Source organism: Diplodia seriata (assembly GCF_021436955.1).
Source record: "Diplodia seriata strain FDS-637 chromosome Unknown scaffold_2, whole genome shotgun sequence".
NCBI lineage: Eukaryota > Fungi > Ascomycota > Dothideomycetes > Botryosphaeriales > Botryosphaeriaceae > Diplodia > Diplodia seriata.
Genome location: NW_027117309.1, coordinates 3,183,949 through 3,210,779, shown reverse-complemented (window position 1 = coordinate 3,210,779; position 26,831 = coordinate 3,183,949). Strand labels below are relative to the sequence as shown.

Below are 26,831 nucleotides of genomic sequence, written 5' to 3'. Positions count from 1 at the left end.
GAATATCGCCAGCAAAAGCTCAAAACCGTACACCCCAACACTGAAAGGTCGGCCAACGTGATTGAACTAATATGATGATCCGCTTTAATATTATAATAAGCCGAAACACACTATTTCAGAAGTATGCTACCAAATTCAACAAGTAGCGCATGCTCTTATTTCGCAAGTCTTAGAAATCCTTCACCGCATGCATGAAATCCGCCATAGGAAGATCACTGTCCCACAAAAGTCGAAGCTTTGATTCAGCTACCATATAGGCTCCACCATACTCAAGCTCGTGCCGGTCAGTTTCCTATTCTATACCCGGCGAGCAATCCAACAACTTCTTATACTGCGTATCCACATCTCCCTCAGCCGTATCAAAAACCGGCCCAAGCCAAACAATCCCACGCAAAACTGCCCACTCAAAACAAAACACAACTCGAAACGCCACCACCACGATCTGCGCCGCCGCCGCCCTCCGCCTCTCCTCCGCCTCTCCCTCCATCCTCAGCCAATCCCTCAACCTCATCCGACTATTAAACGCCCACGGCGTCATCGTGGCGCTCAGCCCCGCCAGCATCCTGCAATGCTCCTTCATCCTTATAAACGACTCCTCCCCCACCCACGCCTCCTCCGTCGTCGTCCCGCGGCGAAAGTACTTCTGCAAGTCTCCCGCATTCACCACCCGCACCCCGCGGCAGTCGACATATGTTTCCCGCTCGAACACGTCCGCGCCTTCCAGCCGCAGTATGGGCACATGCGCGGGTGTATCAGCACGCGCATTCGACATCAACATGCTCTCCTCCTTCGCGGTGACGCCGGCGGGAATGAAAACAAGCCGGCAGAAGCACTGCTCGCACGCGACACGGTTAGCACCGGTGTTGGCGAACCTGCCTGCGATTCCGGATTGGAGCTTGGACCAGCTGGTGAACATCAGGACGCCGATTTGGTCGTCCGGTTCGGGGAATTCTTTGTCATCATTGCTACTGTTCCCCAGGCGCCCGAGTATCACGGCGGGGTGGTTGCGCCAACCTTCTTTGGGGCATAGAGAGTTCTTTTTGATGTGCACGATGCGGCCGGGGACAAGCTCGTGCGGGAGAAGGGCACGGGGTTGTGGCCGTGGTGCTGGGGCGGCTGGCTGGCGAGGGACGGCGGAGAGGGTGGTGGGAGCGGCGCGGTCAGGTTTCCCGTTGCTGTCGTTTTGGATCAGGGACGTCGACCTTGAGGCGTTGGGCGTTGGACGCGATTTCGACTGCCCACGACCTGCGACTGAAGCATAAGTCTGGTCTGGGCGTCGAAATGTTGTTGGTGCCGAGGCCACAGAGTGCTTTTCGTGCTGCTGGCTGCTTGGAACGACGCTGGATCTTGCCAGAACGGACGGACCAGGGAGGGAACGTAAGGCGATGCCAGCTGATTTGCTGGGCTGTGATGATGCGGTAGTCGGCTTGGTGGAAGGTCGGGGACGCGACCAACTGCCCTGACCGGCTTGTAGGTCGCGGGCTGCAGACGATGACTTAATGACGGTAACTGATTTCTCGTTGTTGCTTTCACGCCTCCACGAAGTCATATCCATGAGCTTCTTCCATCTCGGTTGCTGTTGCGATGGAAGTACCTCAGCAGCCACGTTCCAGTTTTTGTAGCCGCTTCCCCAGGAACTCTGGCTCATATGCGGGGACTGTCCGGCAGAAGTCTTCCTGATGCTTCCTGATCCGGATGAAGGCAGCATACTGGACAGTAGATACGCTTGATATTTTGTATTTATACTGTTTTGGTAATAATTAGCTCGACAGCCCGGTGCGAGCGGGAATGCCTCTGGCTTACCTGAGATGATGCGGTGCTCCAACAGTGGATGAGCGTGTCGAGAACAAGACTGAGGAGACACGGGTCTTCGTGCGTAGAAATCTCATTCAATGCGATGGCGTGGACTTCTACGGCTGGATTGTATGATAGATGCGACAAACACAGACGTGGAGTGGAGTAGAAGTGGGGAGGTGGAGGCAGAAAGTAAGGTTGCGGAGAGCCCCTGGAAAGAGACGCAGTAGTATATGAGGACCAGGCGCACAGGTAAACACCACGCGCGTCCGAGTGACGTGTGACACCCGCCCAGTGGTGTTTAGGACCAACCGCGAAATTGCGCTGGATCGCGCTGTTGCGCCAAGAGAGACAACACTGCAATGTGCTGAACCACATGGCGCAAAACAGTTCCACTCAACATCAATGTCAAGGCGAAACCCAGATAAAAATTTGTCTGGAGAGAAAGTACAGAATAGGTATCATCGGTCAAAAAAGCCCAGTAAATCGGCTTGGGAAGAACGAAGGAGTGAGGACTCCCGAAGCATGGCTCGGTAGAGAGAGGTTGACTATGGCCTGCTAGCTTATTTCACCGCTTCAGGGCGCCATGCCAAAATTCAACTCTTAGAGTCATGTTATACCGCTTTGACAATGTATTGCAAGTCTGAAGACCAAATAGAGAAGGGGGCAAGATAATAAGAGAAGCTGTCGACAACGACATAGCCTCTGACGATAAGGTTCAGCGAGAGAAAGCTGTACGCAGGCGCAAGCAAGGCGTACCAAGAACAAGAACAAGGAGCAAGAGTCTCACGCAATGCGATCCTCCATCGGCACGTCCTCCGTCGGCGCAAAGCCCTCCCGCTCTTTGAACGCGCGCCACCTCTTCAGCCCCCCATGATCCGCCGCCTTCCACGGCACATCCGTCAAGCCAGCCAGATAAAACAGCTGCTCCTCCAGATGCCGCGCCGACGCCGGCGCCAGGAAGACCTCCTCCCTCGTCCCGTGCCGGAAATACCGCGAGCACTCGTCGCAGAAGACCGTCGCCGGGATGAACCGCACCGCCCGCCCATCGATGACCGTGTTCGCCGCAAACGCCATCGGCCCGTCCACGCGCATCATCATGCGGTCGCCGCCGTCATCCGTCAATATGGGCTGATCATCCGACTTTCCGGATATCGGGAAGAAGGATTTCTTGTACAGCGCCTGGTCGCCCGCCCGGTCGAACTTCAGATCCGCCCCCTTGCCGCCCCAGCTCGTCGTGCCGACGACGCCGACCAGCCCGTCCCAGATGCCGACGATTACGCCCGGGTGCCCGCGCCAGCCGTGGTCCGTGACAGCTTGTTGTTGTTGTTGCTGCTCATGCGCAGCATGATCTAGTGATGTACTGCCCAGCGCCGCCGCCTGTAGCGATCCGGCCGAGAGCGGCTCGATGTTGACGAAGCGGAAAGGGACAATGTCTGCCGGTGCCAGGCGCTTGAACTTGGGTATTTGCTTTGCGGTGGTGCGAGGCTGCTGATCGCGGGGAATGTCGACGGGGATGACGGGGATGACCTTGGCGGTGGAGGCTTGCCGGGCCTTCTCCAGCCAGGGCTCTGGCTTGCCTGTCCACGCGGGCTTGGATGGCGGCGGCGCGGCGGTGGTTGGTTCGCGATCGGCCACCGCCTTGCTGAAAGGTGCGAGTGCGCGTGCCACCTTCTTCTTGCCCTTTTGGATGCCGGTCTCGTTCTTCACGTGCTGCAGGCTTGAGAAATACGGTGTGGGGTAGCTGATGCTGCTGGCGGCTTGCAGTGTCTGCTGAATGCTGGGCTGGCCAGCTGGAGGGTAGCCGGTAACGGGCATTGCAGGCACTTGACGATAGGCATTGGTTTTGTAGACACCAACTTCAGAAACACGGTTGCGAGCGGCAGAGAGATTGTCAATTGAATGGCCCCTGGTTGAGAGACCGGGTCTGGGAGCTGTAGAGCCATTAAGTGTCAGACATAAGCCTCAAGCATATGGATTATTGTGATATTTACCTTGACCAGGGGTACATGTAGCCATTCCTAGTGACTTTGGTGGTGGTGATACCCATGAAGGAGATGGGTGTGTTTGGGGAAGTGAGTGCGGGAGTGGAACCTGGGAGGCACATGCAACATTCTGCTGCTGGGGCGTTGGAGTGGCCGGCGGGTTGCTCGACGGTTCCTTCGCCTCGTTGCCGGCACTTGAGTGGGAACCTCTCTTGCGGTTCTTGCTGCGGCTTCCAGACATGGCGTAAGGGTTACTGCGTCGCGAAGTAGTGTCGTCAGTGTAGCGGGCGAAGTTGCGGGAAGAGTTACAGGAAGGAACGGTTGCTGGCTCGTCGGCGCTCGAAGCAAAGCCGCGGGTGTCGCAGCCACTCGCTCTCATGTGGCTTTGATGTGCTCAGCCAATGCCATCACGCTTGAGTGGCGCGCGGTAAACAACGCGGGAGAGCATGCAGTCCGCAGCCGGGCGACCAACTGCCGGACTAACCTGAAATGGTAGCACCCATTCGCCCGTCTGAACCATCAACTTTACAGGTCTGGAGCTCGCTATTGACGATTGCGATAAGCCGAAACATGCTGATTCTAGAACTCCCCAAGGAGAGACCTTGAATCGTGAATCGTGTGCGTGAGACAAAGGGGAAAGAGACAAAGGCGGGCCATGTATCGCTCCTACAGCACTCTATGTCTTGCCGAGCTACACAATGCGCGCTCATCGGGTATCAATAATTCAGACTGAATGTCCGCGCCCAAGCGCCAGATGTCATCCGGCGTTCGAATGTCACTGCGCACCGACGAACGTTACAAGGAAGATAGACAATGAACTCGAGCAACGGACAACGTGACCGATGCTCGGGCGCCCCCAAAGGGCCTTAGCATCTTTTGTGGTACAGGCATGTACAAGAGAGGACAGAAGACGGAAAAAAATCATGATACGCAGAATGCAGAGTGTAAAAGACAGCCGATTCGTATGTGTCCATACTATGCAGTTCAACTGCTGCACGAGATGCAACTGATGGGAAGGACCTACTTGTATACGCAGTTGCCTTAGTGTGCTACTGTGGACGCAAACATATCAGTATTGGCGGGACAAATAAGTCGTTTTCATGGCGATCATCTGGTCGGGATCTTTTCCCCGTGAAACCCTGCCCGCTTGGCCGTATAGCCATATGTCATTGCTTGCAAACTGAAGAACACAGCGCTTGTAACTATTGTTGTTCTTGGATATCAGGAACGATTGGCGGATTGCTGGCTGTGAGGTTGCTTTGAAATATCACGCCCTCACGATGTGGTATGGGGTCGAAAGAGGACTAAAGGTAATTCAAATGTGGTGCGGCAGCGTCGAGTAGTCCGTGAGGTGCGGGCGGGCGCAGAGATTCCCCATGGCCAACATCACTTCCGTGAAACCGTTGCAGCGACAGCGCCTTGATCCTACCTACACTCTCCAGGGCTAGATTATGTCAAACTTGTTTTACTAACGCGTACTCTTGGCTGGTGCCTGCATACTCACTGGGAAAAGTTTGAGTGCGTGTTTTTGAGCAACACCGCTCTCGTGCTTGCGGCCAGGACAAACGTTGACGTTGTACGCCTACCGTAGTACGCTCGAACATGGCCATTTCTCGTATGAAGTAAGCAATTTTTTGTATACATCTACACCTAAGGTTACGCGACATCGGTGGCAACAGCCGGGCTGCCGACTCCACTGGATTATAAGCCACACCCACAGTCAGTGTCGAGTCTGAGATATGCCTGTCAGGAAGGGACTAACAGCTTAAGTAACCTTTGAAGCCTATTGGCAACCCATTCAAAATGTTTGAGCTCGAGCGACTCAATCTTCGCGGCCAGTACTGAACTCACTCCACACAGCAAATCCATCTCACGAATTGGAAAGTCAAACATTATGGACTGATCGGCAGGGCCTCCTTCATGAGGCTAGCGGGGTTTTTGCTACCAGGTGGTATATAGCACCACCAGCAGCCTTCCTGATCGATCATCCTGCTTCACCATTATAGACACATCTCATTACTACACCAGAATACTAGGAGGCAATATCCGAAATCGGCCAACCGGATATAAATCCATCGCGCAGCGGAACCATGACGCCCGAACCAGCCACTTTCTCGCCCTCCGCTCCAGTCCCCAAATAGAACCGAAAATGTCCTCGATCCCACAGTCCAGTCTCTCACATGCCGCCAAAAACCCTCCTCCTCTCCGGATACCGCCCACTCTCCATGCCCCGCCTCAAATCCTCTATATCCTCCCTCTTCACCCTCGCCATCCCACCCTTCAACCGCCTCAACTTGCTATAATGCACCAACTCCAAGCCCATCCCCACCTTAACATACGTCCTCTTCTCCATCCAACACCCTTCCTCCAGCCTCAACAACCCTGAATGTTGCTCGTCATCGACGGCATCCCCCGCACGAACCAAAGGCACGTTACTCCGCAGAAAGCGTTCTTTCTCCTCGACGCTCCTCCACGGTATCGCCGCAGCCTTCTCGGCGACGGTCAGGCCGTGGAACGAGGTCGCGGCGAGGCAGCCGACGTAGCCGGTGACGTATCCGACGGTGTGGTCGACGGTGACGACAAGCACGGGGTGCCGCGACCACAACTCGCCGTTCCACGGCAGCCATGCGAGAAGGCCGGGCGTGATGTCGGCGAGGGAGATGTGGCGCCGGGCGGGATTGGGGTTGGCGTGGTGCGGGGGTGCTGCTGTGTTGAGGGAGAAGGGATTGGGTGGATACGTCTGGTAGTTTATAGGAGGAGATGTGGCGAGCGCGGGGGGAAGCGTCGGCTGGGCGGTGTACTGGTGTTGTTGGTTTGCAGGCGGGTAGCTGGTGATCTGCAATCCGGGCCTGCCTCCGTTGACTGGGGGGTTGTTGGCGTGGGGTGGTGGAATCCAGTAAATGAGGGTCCGGGGTAGACACCCGGGTGCAAGGATGGCGCGAGTGCGGGCGGAAGGATCGGCTGGGAGGTATGGTGTTGCTGGTATTGTTGATATTGTTGGTTCTGCTGGTAGATTGAGAGAGGATGCGTTGGGACGCCGCTGTAGGGTAGCCTGGGAGTGGGCTGGAGGATACGCCGCTGGCCCGTGACGGCGTGGCCTCGAGGTGCAGGCGTACGACGGTGATGGCCTTGATGGGCTTACTAGCTGCGGCGGTAGTGGTACGGGGTGGCGGTGGTGGTGTTAGGATGATGTCGGGCGTGGTGGGTGTGGTGGTCGCTACGTCGGTAGGTTTACTGGCTGCCGTAGTGAGGCGGCGGCGGTTGCGCCACTGGCTGCGGCGTTGATTGCGACGCTTTTTGGCTGGCCCCGACGTGTCAAGCGCTTCGGTGTGGTCCGGGGTAGGAGAGGCGGGTAGATTGTCGTTTTCGTCGATGGGGAAGGAGGAGGTACTCGCTGTGCCATCATCCCATTTCCGCTTGAGAGGCCGGGTATCAATTCTGTTTATGGGAGGAAGATCTTTGTCCGGCGGAGATGGTATTGTCTTGACTACATCATCTGTAGCTATGTTTCCGGCGGCTGGGATGTTCGCTAAGACGGAGTCTGGTGTTGGTTGGCAATGTAATCAAGAGATTGGGGTCAACAGGGTTCTGAATTACCTTCAGTGAAATAGTGAGCATGGTCATTCTCAGCTGGTAGTAGGTTCGCCATGATGTACTACAAGAGAAGGATATCGGGATGTGAAATGGCCAAGGAGGATTGCTGGAAAAAGAAAGTCGGATCCTGAGCGTCAGCGAGGAGTGACACCAATGGAGGAATGTGTTCGGGAAGGTGGTGGTACTCCAGAAAGGGCACTTATGAGAGCATGGACCAGTGATGACGTACTATCGCTAACACAAACCCACGCCTTGTTCACCAAACACTGAGACGCACGAAAGCGCAGGGACCTTCTCAGCTGTCACAGGTAAGTAGGCCACTTTTTGGGCAACTCTGAACTTTTGTGCAAGAAAGAACTTCTTTGGTCTACATCTACTCAGTCTCTGCGAATGGTCATCAAGACTCTACCCCGAAAATCCCACCAAGCCACGCACCAAGCACCGCCTACCGGGCGCTCTCGTTCTCCGAGTCCTCGTAGATATCTCCGATGTCTACATCCGCCGATCCATCCATCTGCCACTTCTCCCTCTTTTTCTTCTCCTCCGCCTCCCTGTATTCCCTGTCCTTCCCCAAGTACCACCTCGAGTAGTTCTCCAGTGTCCTCATCTCCTCCTCCGGAAGGAACAAATCCGGGAAGACGCCGAACCGTGAGTACTTCGAGAAGTAGTCGATGTGGAGCTCCGTGTCGCCGTGGATGTCGACATAGCTCCCCTTCTCCGGCATCTTCTCGCCGTTCGCCAGCCTCAGCAGTGGCGTGCCGTGATGAGGCTTGGTGCTACCGTCATCGACGAGCAGCCACTGCTTCTCGTGCCACTTCTTCTGCGACTGGTTGACGTATTCACCGTATTTCTCCATGAAGCCTCCGATGTTCTTGAAGGAGGACTTCTTGAAGAACTTGATGGTCTGCGTCACCGGGTCGATCGAGCGGACGATAGCTGGGTGACCGCTGTAGTCGAGGCCCGGCAGGTCGTCGATGAAGATGACCTTGCCGCGGTAGCACTCGCTCAAGGACACCTGGAACGCAGGGTTCCGTCGTCTGCGAGGAGGTGGCTGGGTGGCAGCCTGTCGCTGTTTGCTCTCGAGCGGTGGCGCGCTGCTGGGGTTGAAGTCCGTGAAGGGGACAAACCTGCCGCGGCCACGGCTGGAAGAAGGCCTGGCCTGGCCCTCAGGCGCTTGAGGAGCTTGCTGGCGAGGCGGGCCGGTCACGACGTCAAGCTGTTGGCGAGGAGCCGGCTGACGGGGTTGGCCCATGCCGAGGGTCGGGAAGTCGTCTTTGCCAAAGGGCCTGGGAGAAGCACCGGCGCTGGGACCGGTAGGAGTAGGACGATCACGCCGAGGTGCAACGGGCTGCGAGTTCGCGGACGACCGGACAGGCGGATGTTGGCCTCCACGCTGGCCAGAATTGCGACCATGGCCTCGCGATTGGAAGCGAGGACCGGTCGGAGGTGTGCCGCGGCCTGAGAATTGCTGGATGGTGGCCTGCTGGTGTCTGCGAAGAGGATACGGTGCGTTGAACCGAGGGCCCGTAGGCGGCAACCGGCCGCCACCAGCACCACGTCCAGCAGGGTAGCCTCGACCGCGGCTTGCGGCGGGGTGGTATGACGGAGCAAAGTGGCTGTTGTGGTAGCCACGTCCTTGACGCCGGTGGTAAGTAGGCACATGGAACGAATGTGTAGGATGTCTGTATATACCGGACGCATTCATGTTGTGCGGCTGTTGCCCATGCTGCCCCACGGCCGGCGGACCCCTGTAGTTGGGGTCGAAGAGTGAGGAAGACGAGGAGGCGGCGGGTTGGTCTTCGTCTGTTGTGGTGCGTGAGCAAAAGATCTTGAGGTAAGCCATGGAGCGGGGCATCACTTACCTTGAAATCCACTCTGAGCGGCAGCCTGACGCTCCGCTTCGCGCTCCGCCTCGCGCTTGTTGTTATCAGGGTCTTGATGTCCAGACATGATCACGGTTCAAGGTTCTTTGAGGCGTAAGGAAGTGGTCTATGGAGACGTAATAAGTAGTGTTATGATAACATCAGTATAGAAGAAGGGGTCACAGGAGACTTAAAGAGCAAGAACGGAAGTCACGTCAGGAAGCTTACTTAAAAAGGGTGTGAGGGTTGTCAGAATATCTTCGCGCCAGGTCAGAGAGGGAGGGTGATGGTAAAGGTTTGAAGCTGGGTGGCGGACGAGATCTTAAGTACTCCCGCAGAATCTTAGCGCCCGGCAGGCGCAGCTGCCCTGGAAACTGCGGTGCCGGTTGGCACATGCACCGCCTGGCAAACTTTTCACCCTTCACCTTCTGTTTGCCGGCTGGCAGTTCCATGCCATTCGGCGACAATCCGCAAGTTCACTCTCAGTCCGCCTGAAAGAGGAAGTCGCGCTCGGACGTGCCTTACTGAAGCACTCACACGTTAGCCCATCTTGTAACTTCACAGCTCGAATGAAGAAGCTGCGCCAGCGCTGCGGCTCTGATCCGTGCCGCATGCTACACCAAGGACCCACCGTAATGCATAGAAGCGGGGTATGAGCCGCAAGTCACCTTGCCAAACATCTACGGCGCTCTGTCACATGCGGGAAAGCAATTGTGGGGATCGATGCTGCCTGTTGCTTGCATTTATGGCAAGCACAGCGAAAACCACGCGCGTGCCATCATGCAACGTAAGGTGAGTGATTGGATCTAAGTTTTTTTCACAGCGGTGACCATGTCACTGACACTCTTGCTTGGGAATCGCAAATTGTATTGCTAGCAAAACGTTGTCAAAAGAGCCAACATCCAGTTGACACGTTTGTCTCGTCAAGCCAAGATTTTGGCCTTGTCCACACGTAGGCACACACGAATTCAGTCAGATTTTGCTTCGATTGTCAGTGGCTCAGGCTTTTGTACTGTCTCTAAGGCTTCACACACGAGTTGGACGTACGCATACGCCGTACAACATGGCTTAAGACGGCTCGCTAGACTTCGGAGTCCATGACTCTCCCAGGCAAGGATCGTTGTCTTATTCAAGAAACTTGTGAGACAATTGAGACGGTAGGTCCTGGAATAGAATAAATCTTCTTCTGTTGCAGCCGATTCGGCGGTTGCCCAATTAAGCTTTTGCCGGGCTTTGCGCACTGCGCGGGTCCGAATGTATGACACTTGAGATGGAATGAAGGGCCACATAGAGCCTTGTATACTATTTCAGATAGTTTAACAGCAACTTCCTTTTTGTTTAAGTAAGGCGAAGCCTCAATTTCTGTTCTAACAGAAGCCCTCTAAGCCATGTTCTTAAGTTACGCTCCGGTGTGCCTACTGCCCAACCTCGCAAAACAAAACAAGATCTATCAACTTTTCAGTAAGTTCATCTTAGCCAATACAGGAGAGTAACTTATTTATCTTTAAAAAGATGTCCAAGCTTAAATTTCAAGACCGTCTTGCCAATTAGGGGCCCCGTTGGAGTCGCTGTCCACGGTGACGACGAGCGCGCGTAAAGCCAGCCACAGAAAAGACTAGCCGGTAAGACCCTGCCCCTTAAGTCTCCGCATCGCTAATATCGGTATTTCGCTTTAGAAATTTCGCATTTACAAAATATTTATAGCCGTAGCTTTCCGTAGGAAAGTTCACTGTTTAAATCAAGTTTGCTCTGTCTAACAAGGAGAATTGCTTTACTATCTACTGTGGTTGTATTACCAATATTCGTGAAACCCTTCCCAAGGCTCGTTATAGTGCTCCAACAATCCATTTTCCTCCGACGGAAACAGATTGTTCTTCATGTAGTGTACGTGCGTCTTCAGGATCTTCATCTGATCTAGAGGCAAAAAAGCCTCCATAAACACCCCGCCAAGCGAGTGTTTACTGACCCTGTCAAGAGAAAGCTCCAAGACCATCCCAGTATTTACCCAGCTGTCTTTTCCCAGCTGGTCTCCGCTCAACCGAACAACAGGCGTCCCACAATGCCCCTTTCTTGCTCCTGGTGCGTCACTGCTAACGAGTATATGGCTCATCATGTCATGCATCCTTAGAGCCTGGTCTTTCTTGTTATAAACGCGTCCAGCATTGCTGAACCGCTTATACAACCCACCCGCTTTGGCGAACGAGTACATGGGGAATACTCGCACACGCCTTGCCGCCACGTTGATCCCTGTGACGATTGCTGGACGATCCGTCCAGTGCTCGTTCTCGACCCAATCGATGTGGATCAACTTGCCAAAGTGCAAGTTGTCGATGTCGAGATCGAAGGCTTCACGGTGTGTCTGACCAGGGATCTTCCGTGCCCAGTGACGCTTTGGGTGTTGTTGGGGTGGCCAAAGGTCGTTGTGCGCTCCCACTGGCTCCGGCTTCCATGGGATGTCCTGTCCCTGACAGCCAGCAGCATTGGCGTCGCTGTCTGCAGGCTCAGGCCCATGAATGTTATGGCAGAGTTGGGGGACATCAAAGGGGCGCCGGCCAGTCGGAAGAGCGGATTTGGGGATCTTGGGAACGCTGTGACCGGGAGATGTCGAACGTTTTGGACCGGAGGTGGGATGCGACCCGAAAGCAGTAGGGTGGTTGGAGTTTATAGAAGGACGAAGACGTCGCAAGTCTTCCTCCGCATTCTCTGCTGAAGCATGTCCGTTAGCGGGCTGATCACACGGTTTCGTCGGAGGTCTCTTCAAATTGGCGAACTTACTCTTTGTAGTATTTATAGAGGCACCGCCCAGATCCTGCGACGCGCCGACGGCAACATTCTTTCCGGGTTGTCCGTCCGGTGCCGATTTCAACACAGCGCTGTAAGCCCTTTTATACACCTTCTGGCTTTGGTGGTCAACGCGGCGCTTTTCCTGCTGCTCGGAGACTATTGTTTGTAAGCTTCCATGGGTTTGGGCCGAGCGTGTAGGAAACAAGGATGTACCTTCGTTTGATGGAGCCATGGGGAACAAGAGAGCTGTGTTGTGGTTGGAAGAGAAGAGAAAGTACAGTGCCAAGGGCCGAATGGTCCGATGAGAAGCTCTGCGCTGAAGCGAAATTCCTTTTCGAAAGTTGCGACAATGGAATTGCTTCTGGGTTGCGGCAGCTGCAGAGTGTCTGGTGGATGGTGGTCGGTGTAGGAGAGGCGTAGTCGGGGAAGGGGTGGGGGCGCGCAGGTCATGCCGCTGGGAGAGAGAGAATGGCATGGCTGCGAGGCGCGTCGCGCCGTCCGGTGGGTCCTCCGAACTTCCTTAACACCCATCATCCGCGACAGGGGGTACTTGATCTCTCTCCGACCGCCAATCAACTTCAAGCATCGCGGTCATCGCAAGTCTTCTCACGGAACTGTCCGCGGAAGAGCTCGCCAAGGAACAGAGCAGCTACGAAGAAGCCATGCAGAACAGCAGACTTTGGGACTTCTCTTCATACAACGACCCTGCTGTTAGACGGGCCTGATCCATGCTGCATGTCGCACTTTGGCTGGCCACTCTGCCTGATACACCACCAACTACCCATTATGGTACGCGTCGGACGACTGTGTACAGACACAGCCACACAAATGTATGCTGTTGAAGCTGCTTTGGCCTGACGCAACGGTTTTTGAGTCCTTTCAAAGTCAGCGCAACGTCAATAATACAGGATACGATGAGACTCGAGTTTCACATACCTATATCGGGTGGGGAACATTCCGGAGTTTGGATGTCGCTTTGGACGTACGCGGTAGTTGGATGATTCTACATTCATGTCCGCAGTCTGTTGTGATTTATATATGGCTCCATAGCTAAAGGTGCAAGAAGTTTACCAGGCTACCAAACAAGCGCAAGCGCGGGCACACAACTTGCTTGGCAGCAATCTGATTCGCCCATGCTTGCCAATTGCACTTGAGCAGGCGCTTGAGTTTGGCAAGCATGCTTGTTGATAGCCTTGACCATGGCGCCTGATAATCTGTTTGTGCATGGAGAGATGCTGCGGTAAGTGAGATTCGGCCTCAGAAAACACTCGCGGCACAATTAAAGCAACTTTACAAGCAGTTTCCGTAGTAGAATGGTCTGGCTTGGTCCATACCAACTTATCACTCATACACTGTTTGACCAGTCAGCTATCTTCTTTCGAGGTTTGATCTGGTCGAAGCCATAAAACGGTCGCCTTTGATGGATCGAAACACTGGTCGCTGTCAGGGGTCGCAACAAGCAGCAAGCGCTTGCAAGCGTTCAAGCAAGCGGCTTGCAAGCGGGCAGATCTACCCCGCTTGATCGATTTACGGCATTCAAGTGCTTGGCTTGCAAGCGGGGTAAATTTGCCCGCTTGATTGCAAGCGCTTGATAAGCACAAGCAAGTAATCTTTATTCATATATTAGATAGAAACTAGGCGTAAGTACGTCTTATCTTCGCTTTAATACTATAACAAGTATTTTAAATAGCGTCGGAGGAGACGGGTGCTAAAGAAGAGGGAGTGGGGAGGAAAGGAAGAAGAGTGGGCGTAATAGAGGCCTCAACACCATGCTAAGCATCGTGGCCTATAAACGAAAGGTAAACCGGGCACGGACCGGGCACGGGCCTCTTACTACTAATTACAGTATATATACGCGCTTGCAAGCGCTTGTCAAGCGTTCAATTAAGCCAAGCGCAAGCATGGCCGCTTGCTTGATCGCCTCGAGGACCCCCCTGTGCTTGCAAGCCGTTCAAGCTGCGACCCCTGGTCACTGTAAGACACAGTGTCAATGGTCAGATGACTCTCACACATTTAGGGGAGACATTGACATTGTTCAAGATGTCTTGATTCCACACAAGAGTATCTTCACTGCAGGGTTGAAGCATGGTATTGCATTGTTTACGAAGGTGTTCAGGCGATCGGCCACGATTATAAACAACGCCCGTCCGGGTATTTGGGTACTATACAGCATTGTTCACGCACAATCCTCGCGTCATTTCAGTTAAAAGAAGGTTGCAACATCGTCCCTATGCCTCCATCAGAACCGCACTCCGATCAAGAGTCATGGCTTACTGTACGAGTACCCTCGTCTTCCCCCGCACCTCCGACAAGGAGGCTGTGTGCAACCTCTGCTTCGAGTACGGCGGTGCCGCGCGCAACGAGCCTATCTTCGCGCTTCCGTGTGGGTGCAACTTGCACTTGTCCTGCCTTACGCTCGCCTTCAAGACGCAGCATGCCATGGCCTGCTTCTTCAACTGCCCTGCTTGCTACGCTGATCTGAACAGCACTGGCGAGCGCTCCCGCGAGCTGACGCCGCCGTCTGGCACCCTTCTGAAAATCGAGACTATTGGCGATCATAACCAGGTGTCGGTGTTCCATGATGAGGACTCCGAGGACGTTACTGGACATCTTGTCTACCGTGAGCACTATGATAGTGCGGCCGGTACCTTGATGATCTCGGTTACTCGTGTCCTGGAGAACGCCATCTTGTTCTAAAGAACGACACTCTTGAGCGCATCACTTGATGTCGATGTTCGTTCTGCACGTGGACTTGGGCTAGAAGGTGGTCAGCTATTCATGATATTGGACTGCGATTAGGGTTGGATATGCATTGGTTAGCATCTCAAAATTAGAAAAGGATTTAGTCCACCAACAGAGGCTCTTACATCTAAAGTGAATGTCGTTTCGTTTCTACGCAGACTAATGTGGAATAGTAGAAAAGCTGTTATCATGAGTATAGGGTTATGAAAAATAGTCTAAACCAGAAACTGTTATCCCTCCGGCATTGTGTCGTGTCATCAAGAGATGTCCATCAATACGAATCATAGATGGCGGATCATTCTGAAGTGGCATGGCTGTGTAGGCATAGGCGCAACTCAGTTGCATTGTTCGTCGTCGTTCGTTCGGGCCAGGGGCAATTTCAAGAGGCAGCATCGCAATGAATCACGCACGGCCGCAGTGGCGAAAGCGGCGCTGAAACGCAGGCGAAGTTGCACGAATGCGGCCCTGTTCGGTTCAGCGCACACGACTGGAGCATAGTAGCAGTCGGTCGCAACCTATGAAACGGCGTAGAAACTTTCAAGCCACTTCAGACTCGTGGCTGCATGACCGTTGCCCAGAGTCGATGATTGGTAAATTGATCGCAAGTCCTTCGCTCGACTGCAAAGGATGCACGTATGCTTTCTGTGCACCGCACAATCTCGGATACCCACCTTTACCAGAATCTCGAGTTTTTGACCCAACCCAAGGTCTGCCGTGTTTTCCTTTCCTCTTTCGTGCCTCAAGGCCCATGGCGTGTGTTCGGCAGTTTCCCGAAGAGGAAATTATTAAACGACCAATCAGAACCTCCGCACGCCGAATGCTCCCGGAGAAACGCAATCCCGACCACACGACAACAGCCCGAGGCTCGCGACAGGTTTGGTTGCTTGTAGATCGCTTGGTCGCTTGGTCGCTCGCTTAGAAGCAGTCCATCTGGGTTGCTTGTTTGGTGAGTTTTCAAGCAAGTACATCTGCTCGTGAGCGGTCCATGTTGGCGGGGCTTGTAAGCAATAGCATCCTGCTTGATGTTGCTTGATGCTTGCTTACAACTGCTCGCGATAATTTGTGGGGCAGGCCGCTCGTTTTTCTTGATCATTTAGCGCTTCCGGCTTGCAAACTCTTGTCATTACGCAACGGATACGTACTTAGGTGAATCGCCAATTTCTTCATTAGTTCTGAGCGCCGCGACGTTGGCAGGCTTGATTCAAGCCGCGCGCTGCCCGCAGTTGCAGAACAGCAATGCCAAAACTGCGACCGGACTGATGCGGGTGGCCCGTGCAGAACGTCGCGCTCGGCTGCGATGCGGTTGGCGCTATGGCTCTGGTACCTGTCAACGTCAGCCGAAATCTGCGGACCACTACTTGCACACTGTCAGGAAGTCCAATCACATTAGTGAGACGTCAATCCGGTTCTTTAGCTTCCGCATTTTGCTGATATGACCCGTGGTTCATAAAAAGATGACCTTGGTCCTTGGTCGCAACGAAGCTATCGCTATTTTCTCTCCACGAAATCACAAGAAGATGGAACGCAAGTATCACCTCTATTAAATAATGAGTATACTACAATGAACGAGATGAAATGCTCGGGTTCCTCAGGTGCGGCGAGGACGGACTTCGTTGTGCGTGCGCGGTATACTCGAGAGATGCTCTGACATCAGGCGGCTTGCCAGGCTGGCCCTTGAGTTGTCAGTTGGCCTGAGGCCACCGTGAGCTCGCGGGGAGCACATGCGAGCGCGGTCGCGTCACTCCCCCTGCCATATCTGGCGAGACACGCGAACCTTTGCTCCCACCTGCTTGCCTCGCTTTTACAGGCGCTTCCAACTCATGTCAACAACCTCGCCCTCAACAACCCTGCGTTCCATGCCGCGACAACTTTCACTCATTTCCCTCAACTTGAGATTTCAAGAACAACACTTTCAGATCTTGCCACGTCGACTTCGCGAGACATGGATGCACATAACTGCGCGGAGAGTCAGAACTGGCCCACGACCGGTACAGTATCTAACGCCTTGCCATGGCATATCTCTAATAAAGCTGCAGGCTACCCCAACTCTGGCATTTTCAGTGGTCCTCGCGCTTCGAACATTGGGCATCCAATAGCTCACATGCAGCACATGGCCTCTGGTCAAATGCATATACCAAGCGCTCCAACAGCAATAAGATCAACAGGCCCTTCCAGCCTCGCCCAAATCTCGAGCTTAGCCAGCTTCTCGACTACCGGCTACCCATCCACCGCATCGGCCACCTTCGGCCCCTATACACCCCACACCTTGCACGCACATGGTCAGGCTTTTCATCCTGTCGCTCACAAATACAATCAACAAGTTCCTGTAGTCCAGCAGCCGTATGCTGGCTACGCTTCATCGCCGTATGGTGCGGGCCAGTTCAGTCATGGAAACCGCCCGATGAACAACCAGGCATACTTGGGAAGCGGCGGCGGCGGCGGCGGCTTACCTCAGGTCTATCCGCCGCAGTATCCGGCAAACACACTACCTGGCCTCGCCTTCAACACTTTCAATGCTGGTGTTGCTCCTTCGATGCACTACGGCAATGCTCAGGCTGTTCCGTTCCAGACTCCTCCAGCTCCCAAGGGACGCAAGCGGCACATTGCCAAAATCTACGAGTGGCACCATACGAGTCCGACGACCTCGAGCAAGCCGGACGCATCCAGCCGTCCTGCCGCCGAATCTATACACGCGCCAATCCAAGCTGCTCCCCAGCATCTCGCCCTTCCGACAACCGCACAAGAACAACAGCCGACCACATCAGACACCCAGGAGCGCCTCGCTCCCAGCAAGCCCACGAAAGACCCACAGACCTCCCCCGTTGATGACAGCGGCATGAGCTCCGCTCTCCCTTCCTCCCCCTGCCCCACGCAGCAGCAGACGATCAGCCGCACTAGCTCCGCCGCCCACGAGCTCCTCGTTGACGACTCCCCGGGCGGCACCAACCCGTGGAAATTCACGCTATCCGATCTGACCGTCGGGCTCATCGTGCAGATCAAGCCCAACTCGTGCGGCTGGAGCAACCACCCGGGCATCGTGCTGGGCTGGGACGGGCCGCGGCGGATCCAAGTCGCGCAGATCACGGGGTTCGGGGCGGACAACAAAACCGTGCGCGAGCGCTTCGCGCACATTGTCAACCAACACCAGGTGGAATACCTGTCCAAGGCGTTCCTGCTGATCGCCGACAGCGGCCGGACCGAGACGCATTACGGCTGCCCCGTGCTGGAGATTGCGGACGGACTGTTCCTGCCGAAGCGGTCGTATGTCAATCTGCGCGTGGTCAAGACGCTGAGGTTGGCGCAGCTGATGCTGTTTACGCCCGAGAAGCAGTTCGTGCGGAGGTGCTTGACGCCGGAGAGCGTGAGGGTGATGTTGGAGTACCGTGAGAGCATTGCGGAGCTCTTGAGGAAGCAGGATTGGGAGGATGAGATGCGGAGAGAGCGGGAAATGTTGGGGAAGCGTGGCAGGTATCTTGGGCAGCCACAGCAGCATGTTGTTGCGCAGGCACCGTGGCAGGGTCAGCAGTGGCAAGGACAGTACCGGGGTCCGCAGCAGTACCAGACCGGATGGTACTGATTGAATATCAGCGGGGCTTTTTGGATTGGAGTTTGTTTGATTTCAGAGCTAATTGGAGGGCTCCTTGATAGCCTGTTTGGTGTTGGTTTTGGTTTCTACAAGTTTAATACGGTCTTTTTTGACAAAAACGTCTGCTGAGCATTTGGGAGATATAACTCATGGTGTATTTCAAGAAGAACCAGTGACAGTTGCTAGTCAAGCTCTTGATTAATTAGCATAACCATCTTTGCTTCCTCGATACAGTTCCAATTTCTCACTTTTCGGCAACGTACAAGCTTATGCGGAATGATTATAGTAACAAAGCCCAAACCATGCCGGCCTCTCATGCAAACAAAATTGGGATCCGTTGTAGCAGTACAATGCCCTCGTGGCAATGGGCTGCACAAACAATCACGACATCAAAGAATCAGCAAATTTCACGCGATGTCTGGCAAATGCTTGACCTTTAGAGCCAGTTTTCCGTAATTGGTTTGATGTTTGGTATGGTGGTAGCAATGTGACTAAGGTCTCCTATGACCAAAGCCTACGAGCTACGCAGCTACATTATATAAACCTCTCGCTCTCCTTGCCGTCATTGCACGCTTCAGAAACAGTATATGCTATACTAAACTCATTGTTAAGCAGGTTGAGCCTCTTTTCCCTGATACCTGAGATACCAAACAGCGGGTCGTCAGGCAACGCACGGAGTGAAAGTTAACCTCCCCTCAAATCACCCGCTAGTCAGCCCCAACAGTCGTAACCTTGATTTACTGCATGGAAGACCGTGGAAGAGCTGAACAGCCAAGCGAGGCGATCTGCCGCTGCGCTGAACTGCTTTACTTCTTCGCCGCCGCCGCCGCCGTAACTTCAACACCAACCTTACCATTGCCCGGACTCACCCTCGTGCAAAACTTTTCAAGCCAGCACTGCTACTGTCACCAGTCTCATTCAAAGGCTTTCTTCAATCCAATCGCCCGCACTTGGAGCTCTATATACCACCATGAGCAACCACAGTATGTACACCCGTCCCGTCATTCCGCGCCGTACTCTTCTGACAGAAACCCCCCAGACCAGTACGGCAGCACCCAAGGCGATCGCTATACTGGTGGTCGGACACCGCGCCAGATGCCGCCACCGAACGCGCCTACAGGCCCTCGGCCCATCTGCTGCCAACTGCACTACCTGAACCCCACTTGTAGGCTCAGGTGCAACGGTGTGGCCGTCGTCCCGGGCTCTTTCATGACGCAGCCTGCCCCGTACGGTCGTGACGGTTCCGCTCCATCTGGTCCTTATAACGGCCAAGCAAATCCCGGCACCTTCACAAATGCACCATACCAGCAGATGCTACCTGTTGGATCGCAGGCCCATAGTGAAACTGCTCCGCCTACAAGAATGACACCGCCATACGGTGCCAGTCGCCACACCCCAAATGAGCGCAACTCGCCCGCTCAACGGATGCTGCCATACGCCCCGCAGCAACAGCCGGCACAGGGCAGGCTACCCATGGGCTACCAGCAGCAGGGCTTCAGCTCTAGCCCTACACCAAACCCCTTCATGCAGCAACAGCACTACCACCAGCAGCAGCAGCCCTTCCCTCATCATACTCTCCCCAGCCGTCCACCCAGATCAACCTTCGAGTACACAGCCACCTACGGCGCCGCGGCACGCGACGAGGAAGAGGACTTGTCAGGACCCCTCTCACTCGCCGGCCTAAGGGACGTCTCCTTCTCACAGCCCGCCGCCGGTGCCGCTCCAGATTCCGCCATGCCTTCTCCTCCTCCTCCCGCCACGCATCAGCGCGGCGCCGACTCTCACTCATCAGCATCGACACCACTAGCGATGCGGAGCAGGCAGAGCAGCGTCAGCGCCGTCAGCGGCGCCGCCGGCCCGCCGAGTGCGTGGCAACAAGACACCCGCAAGCGGTCGCACGCGCGGTTCGACCTGCGGCTGGGCGACCTCGAGCGCGGCATGATCGTGCACCTGAAGCCCAACGACACGTGGGGCACGGGCCGGCACCTTGGATTGGTCTACGCGTGGAAGGACGCCGGGTACGTCGAGATGCTCATCGGGACGAGCTTCGCGGGCCGCGGCATGGCCGACAAGATGCGGCGTATCCGCGAGGGCCACGAGAAGGCTCGCATCGGACGGGAGTACCTGCGCGTCGGCGACGGTGATGACGGCGATGGCGCCAAGGACCGCGACTTCGCGCCGGCGTACGCACGGCTGGGCTTGCCCGTGCTCAAGCTGAGGGGAGGGCGGACGCTGAAGAAGCCCACGTACTTCAGGTTCGTGTACCGCTTCCACTGCGAGCTGACGGACATCTGCAAGTACGCGGATGGCCAGAGCCTTGACAACAAGTACGTCCTCGACGAGCAGAGCTGGGAGCTTTGCCAGCGGTACTTGGAGCACCGTCTACCCGTCATCAAGAAGGCGGAGGCGGAAGTCAGGCGCCAGCAGCGGGAGAAGGAGATGGCCGATGAGAGGGAGCGGGTCGAGAGGGAGAGGGCAGAGGAGAGGCAGCGGGCAGAGAAGGAAAGGGCAGAGGAGAAGCAGCGTATCCAGGCCGAGCTGAGGCAGAAGATTGCCGAGGCCGTGAAGGGTCTCAGCGTGGTGTCTTCGCCGGAGACGGAGTAGGACGTGGTGTAGGATACACCTAGGTGATGAGAATGTAGCTGCTCTTCTTGGCCTGCGTTGGCGTTTTGTTTGCGGCTTTCTTAGGTAGTTACTGCAAGACATCTTACTTCTCAGAATCTACTGACTCTTCTTTTACAGTGGACTCCACTCTATATATTCTATTCAGATGCGACATGCTGCCTGCAAGCGAGACGTCTTCTCACACTCACCCAATATGCCCCGCTGAAGACTCATAGTCTACATCTATACCGGCCCTGGTCCGGCAGCAGCGCATAGCCAAACTCCATCCACTCGCCTGCGCCGCCGCAGTACACGACGGCCGCACCGCAGAAGCGGTCTGCAGGTCGACGTTGTTTAAGCTCGACGCGGACCCGTTCAATCATTGTGCGTGGACAAACCCATTGTTCGGGTTCGGTCTGAGCGAGGATGCTCAGCTGTCCAACAGACCAAATCAAGTTTGAGGCTCATCGAGGCGAAATCATCTGGGGAGATATAGGAGCTGAAGCGAGCCACGGCTGGCTGCTGCTGGTACTGCTGACGGTGTCTTCCGGTACACCGTCGAGCAGAAACTGGAGATCTTGGATCATCTGATCTAGTACACAGTCGCCCTGCGAGTAGTACGAGCGCAGGCGCAGAAGGAGGAGCAGAAGCACGAGCAAGAGCAAGACTAAGACCAAGACCAAGCGCAAGACGACGACGCCACACCACCATCGCGCCGCCCCACCACGCCAAACCATCGCGACCCCCCGCACCGCCGGCCAACACGCCCACCGACTACGACCCTCGGCGGCCCCCCTCCGGCACGATCCGCGGCATCGTCGTGGTCCGCGCCACCGGAGCCGCCGCCGTCGCCTTCGCGAAGCACTTTAGCGCCGCGCGCGCGGCAGACACAGGCATCCTCGCCATCTTCACTAAAGGCGGATCCATAACACACAGGAACTTCACATCCCTGATTATCTTCACACCGAGCCCTGTACTGAGGACTGAACTTGCAAATCACACCTACGTGCACTGCTACCGCAGGAGCTGTCTTCAAGTCCTCATGAACCTACCAATCTTCGTCAACTGGTGCCCCCGGATAACAGCCAGCAGCACCGCAAGAAGGGCGACATCTACTGGAAGGTCGACGTGCAGCAGGCCAGGGCCGAGACCAATAAGGGTCAGAAGAGTAAGAGCAAGCAGGGCGAAAAGGCCAAGGCCACCAGCCGTAGCAAGCCTGCTACCAAGGAAAGCAACGGTGGGAGCAAGGCTGGCAGCTGTGGCAGCAAGACGCCAACGAGCTTATGGCCTTCGTCCCGAACCAGCAGCCAGGCCAGACCCCATATCATTTTGACAAGATGTGTCAGGAACGACTGGCAATATCGCAAGGGCCTCATCACTGGCGGATGGAGGTCATCCATCTGGATCTTCCTTGGCTGGACTTTCTTAATCCGACATTAAGCTTTGCTTTGACACTCTTGATTCAACCTTCTTACTTGTGATCTCTTGAAACAACACACGAACTACCCTTCTAGCACCCACACCTCCCCATCTCGCCGTCTGGCCCCATCCAACCTCAGCGTGGAGAGGTGGTACAATGGGAATATTGTCGATGATGAGGAAGAAGTAAAGAGGGGAAGGAGAAGTGAGTACGTGGTCCATGGAGAATATGGAGGTGGTCGTGGAGGCGCATGCATAGGAGGGAGGTACTTTGGGCGGTAATGGGGGAGGCGCAGAGGGCGGGCGGATGAGGAGAAGGGGAGGGTGGTGGGGCCGAGTAGTATTTGAAGGGCGTGAAGAAGGACTTTCGGAGGATGGCCGTGGAGAGGAAGAGGAAAAGGAAATAGGAGGAGAAGGAGGCGAAGAGATGGAGAGGGCGTTGCGGGGCTACAGCTACAAATAATAGAAGAAACAGGGGGTGGGGGAAAGGACCTATTCAGAACGCCAAATTCTGACGTGATATGTGTATGTATGTGCCCGGCTGCGTGAGTAAATGGAGAGAATATTGGGATACGAATGCACGATAGAGAAGTTCACATTCATGTCTATGCGTGTTCTTCAAGTGCCCAAAAGTATCGATCAATTGTTTCCAGAAAACCCTCCCCGAGAATCCAGTGAGAATGCTACGCTATGCCGAAAAAAAGAGCCCAACACGTCGGACTCAAAACAGACAACCAAGAACGAATCAAACCCGAGCACCCTGCAAGCCAACTGAGTGATGACTAGCGGTTCCGGTAGCTGGGACGATAAGAGCCGCGATAAGCCTGGCGGCCCCCCCTCCTCTCTCCCCTCCTCTGGCCCCTCCTCTCGCCCTCCCTCTCCACCAGATGGCTCCGGTCGAAGTACTCGTAGGGGTACGTGTCCTCCAGCCAGCTCGCCCTCATGCGGCCGATTGTCTCCAGCGTCCTGCGCTTGTCGTCCAGCTCGATGTGGCGCGGCGCCCAACCCGGCATGAAGCGCGCCAGATCCACGGAGCGGAAGGGGCGAACCCAGTGCAAGTCCAAGTAGGACTGCTTAGGGAGTCTGGGGCCGGTGGGGTTGAGCGGGAGGACCGGCATGTCGTCGTGGCTCCTGGCGCCGGGATGGTCGATGAGGAGGTAGCGGCGGCGGAAGCACCGGGCCTTGTGCTCGCTGGCGACGCTGTCGCCCCACTTCTCGAAGATGGAGAGGCCGTTCCAGTTGGTGAGGCCCATGATGGGCCAGTCACCGTGGATGTCCTGGCGGCCGACGACGAGGCCCGGGTGGCCGGTGAAGTCCTGGTTGGACTTCTTCTTGATGAAGACGATCATGCCGGGGACAATGTCGTCATTGGAGAGCTTCCTGATGTCGCCCAGCTCCCTGGAGCCCTGGGGCGGGAGAGGGTTTGGCAGAGGCGGAGCGAGAGGAGCACGGGGGAAGGACTCATTCGTGCTGGCGGCGGGGAAAGGCAGGTTGGGAAGGACACGCAGGCTGTTGCGCTGCGGACCGACCGCGGTCGTCTGCCAATCCTGAGGGTAGCCCTCCAGCTGATGGGGTTGCCTCTGGTGGTGTTCAGGACCTAGAAGATCTCGCGAATTATCTGGGTTCTTCACCTCATTTTCAGTTGCAAACGTTACCTGGTGATGTACGGCGCCTGTTCCGCGGGCGATAGGTGTCCTGCTACCAGCGCTTTAGCCCGTTCTATGTCGTGGATCAACAGTTGCAACTTACCGCCTCGTCGTCGTCGAGCTTGCGCTTGCGGCCAGCACCACCGCCGCCGCCAGCATGAGGAGGAAGACCGCCCTGACGCGTCATGGTGATTGCTGGTGTGCAGGAATGGGGGAGAGTGTGATGTGGTAGTGGGGAAGGTAGCGGGTGCAGAAGATCTTGGTGTCGCGAGATGAAGAGGTGGTGGTGCAGAGGGGAAGTGTCGCGAGCGGGCGCGGAGTGGATAAGCAAGAGCGCGCTCAGAAAACAACCCGCCGCGCGCGCGTTTTCTCAGGGTCCAATGGCTTACCGCCTGCTGTTCCGCCGCCCTATTTCTAGGTGAAATGCAAAAATCAGAGATTCTGCCGTTTTTATCGCGCAGTGAACGCAGGCATCCGTCGCAGATTTTCCCAGAGCTGTGCCGGCTATCATGGCGCCTGCCAAATTTCGCGCCAACACTAAGATTGCGCCGCCACAGCTCAACTGACAGCTGTTCTCCCAAGCTCTAGTTTTTCCCAGCGCGTCACTGTTGACGAAGTGCCGCGCCGCACTTTAACTGCCGCCTCCGCATCATGCCAAAGCTCTGGCAGGCCCCTGTACCAATTGCGGCGGAAACACTCGCAATTGGCCTTGCTTGTTCCTTTATTTCCGTGGTTCCAGCGCTTAGGCGCTCCTCCCATGCCGCCGTCGCACTCGTCGACGATTTTCCCAGCTACACGAGGAGCTTGGCACAAGCTGCACGTTGACACCGACCCGCAATCAGCCGCACACTCGCCGCCTCAGGCACCCAGGCACTGCGTCATACCCAAAGTTCTTTCCTCCATGAAGGCACATTCAGGTACCATCTTTTCCTTGGTAGGTCCAGCCAGCCTGAGATGATGTTTCCGCTCCCAACGGCCGACTTTACCCGCCCAGAGCGACCGCACCCACAAGAATCTGGCATGAAGAGAGGAGGAGAAGAGGAAGCACACGGAACTATGTACACATATCCATCCAGATGGCTCCCGCGAGAGTCTGCTCGCAAGAAGACGCAAAGTGTCCAACCCACGAGTCCCTTTCCTGTGCAGCCGCATCTCTGCTGACGTAGCAGCTGACGAGGGAGATGGGCGGCATCACAAGCTCGAGCGGTTTACGATCATATTCTCCACACACAGCGGGGTCAGCCAAGTTTCTGCGCTACACTTCGTAACGTTTTGTCATCACCACAGCGCTTCAGACCGGCCACCCGCGCCACCCAAGCCGCCCGTTACGCCTCGAATCACGCAGCCCTCGGGTTACACAGGAAGGAACAGTCACAGTGGGCAATAAGGTACAAGCTCCGCCGCTAGAGGTCCCATCTTCTAGGCCGTAACGGCTTGTGTTTGCCTATTAGTACGCACGTTCTGTCCGATAAACAATGCTACGACTAAGTCCTGCTACCCGATGCATCCGATGGAGCCAATCTTCAACGCTATGAAAACGAGTGATCAGGTACATCTCAAGACGGACGCGGCGGACGGTTACTGTGCGGTGCCGGTCGCTGAGGAAGATTGCTATGGAGCGTCTTCTTTACAGCTACGGTTCACGGTTTGGGCTTTAAACGCCACCTACGAGGACACTGGCCTTCTGTTGACAGGATTAAGGTTATCATAGAATATCCAGTACTGACCGATGACCGATTGCCTGTACCAGATCCCATTTCTCCCGCATGTTGAACCCGGGACGATCAGATTTGTCGGCCGTGACGAAGAAGGCACCGCGCACGAATGAGATCGCTTCCTGCGCCTCGCGCCTGGCGGCGGTGTCCCGCCTCTGTTTACAACCCCGAGGCATCTCCGCCATCCGCTGCGAGGGGATGATCCGTTCTTGCGCACACTCATGGCTACCTCAGCCGCCGGGTCCCTGATGACGCCGTGATTATCAAGCCGTTGCTGGGAGCAAAAGGTGCATCCGTTGAAGAATGCGTCTCAGAAGCGGATTCGGCGCTGGACAGGCTCCACCCCCAAGGACCCTAAGAAAATGTCAGCCTATCTCAGGAGCTACAAGACCAGTCCCCAAAACCTCCCAGTTGTTCTGAACACAGATCGCCGTGGCGATTATGAGGATGATTGGACATGCCGTCTACGCGACTTCGTCAAAGTAGCTGGCCGTGACGACGTACGCCTGCATATTTGCGCTTGACTACGGCCGCACATGAGTGGGCGTCCGCTTAGTAAATATGCCCGTCGATTCGGCTCTACACCTACGACATTGGCCCGCGGCACTGTCAAAGCGGTGTCGACGACCGTCCCATTCCACTTCTGTAGCCAGGTGCTCAGAACCTCTCTCGTCATAGTACCACGCCGTGTGTAGGCCTTTGGAGAGAAGGGGTGCTGGAATGCTCTTGATGGAGAGTTCATTTTGGGGTGGTCAGGCAATATAACTGGGCGGCGCCGTTTGAAGATACATGGTGTTGAGATTCCCAGGTAGGACGCATATCACATGAGAACAGTAGTAAAAAACAGGTCATCTCAAAGCTTCTGTATTGCTACTCTCCAATCCTCCAGCACGCCTCCTCCGCATACGATCCCACACAACCATCTCCTCCGCCAAACGCCCAAAGCCTCCAAGATCGTCACCAACAGCAACGTACATACATACAAAAAGAGGCTCGTCTTAGCTTCACCCACAGCTCGCCCAACAATGGGGGACGCCGGAGGCTACTAATCGCCAGCACCAACGCAGAGGTGCGAGCCTGACATCGCTGGCGTCCCTCCG

At 55.5% G+C, this 26,831-nt stretch overlaps 6 protein-coding genes across 6 annotated transcripts; 3 read left to right on the top strand and 3 right to left on the bottom strand.

The window, feature by feature from the left end:
- Window positions 1–2,580: 2,580 nt before the first annotated feature.
- On the bottom strand, window positions 2,581–3,813 carry SLS55_002311 (uncharacterized protein; the record flags this gene model as incomplete). The annotated part of the gene is made up of 2 exons (XM_066773793.1): window positions 2,581–3,728; window positions 3,789–3,813. 2 exons carry the CDS (start codon window positions 3,811–3,813, stop codon window positions 2,581–2,583), a joined length of 1,173 nt encoding a protein of 390 aa, XP_066636360.1.
- A 4,005-nt stretch (window positions 3,814–7,818) lies between these two features.
- Window positions 7,819–9,078, bottom strand: SLS55_002310 (uncharacterized protein; the record flags this gene model as incomplete). The annotated part of the gene is made up of 2 exons (XM_066773792.1): window positions 7,819–8,863; window positions 9,071–9,078. 2 exons carry the CDS (start codon window positions 9,076–9,078, stop codon window positions 7,819–7,821), a joined length of 1,053 nt encoding a protein of 350 aa, XP_066636359.1.
- Window positions 9,079–14,284: 5,206 nt separating this feature from the next.
- On the top strand, window positions 14,285–14,716 carry SLS55_002309 (uncharacterized protein; the record flags this gene model as incomplete). The annotated part of the gene is made up of 1 exon (XM_066773791.1): window positions 14,285–14,716. One exon carries the CDS (start codon window positions 14,285–14,287, stop codon window positions 14,714–14,716), a length of 432 nt encoding a protein of 143 aa, XP_066636358.1.
- Window positions 14,717–16,862: 2,146 nt separating this feature from the next.
- SLS55_002308 (uncharacterized protein) lies at window positions 16,863–18,338 on the top strand (the record flags this gene model as incomplete). The annotated part of the gene is made up of 2 exons (XM_066773790.1): window positions 16,863–16,881; window positions 17,092–18,338. The coding sequence occupies 2 exons, from the start codon at window positions 16,863–16,865 to the stop codon at window positions 18,336–18,338; spliced, it is 1,266 nt and encodes a 421-aa protein (XP_066636357.1).
- Window positions 18,339–19,317: 979 nt separating this feature from the next.
- On the top strand, window positions 19,318–20,951 carry SLS55_002307 (uncharacterized protein; the record flags this gene model as incomplete). Its single annotated transcript, XM_066773789.1, has 2 exons — window positions 19,318–19,330; window positions 19,387–20,951. 2 exons carry the CDS (start codon window positions 19,318–19,320, stop codon window positions 20,949–20,951), a joined length of 1,578 nt encoding a protein of 525 aa, XP_066636356.1.
- A 2,201-nt stretch (window positions 20,952–23,152) lies between these two features.
- SLS55_002306 (uncharacterized protein) lies at window positions 23,153–24,203 on the bottom strand (the record flags this gene model as incomplete). The annotated part of the gene is made up of 3 exons (XM_066773788.1): window positions 23,153–23,967; window positions 24,026–24,065; window positions 24,120–24,203. The coding sequence occupies 3 exons, from the start codon at window positions 24,201–24,203 to the stop codon at window positions 23,153–23,155; spliced, it is 939 nt and encodes a 312-aa protein (XP_066636355.1).
- Between the last annotated feature and the right edge of the window lie 2,628 nt (window positions 24,204–26,831).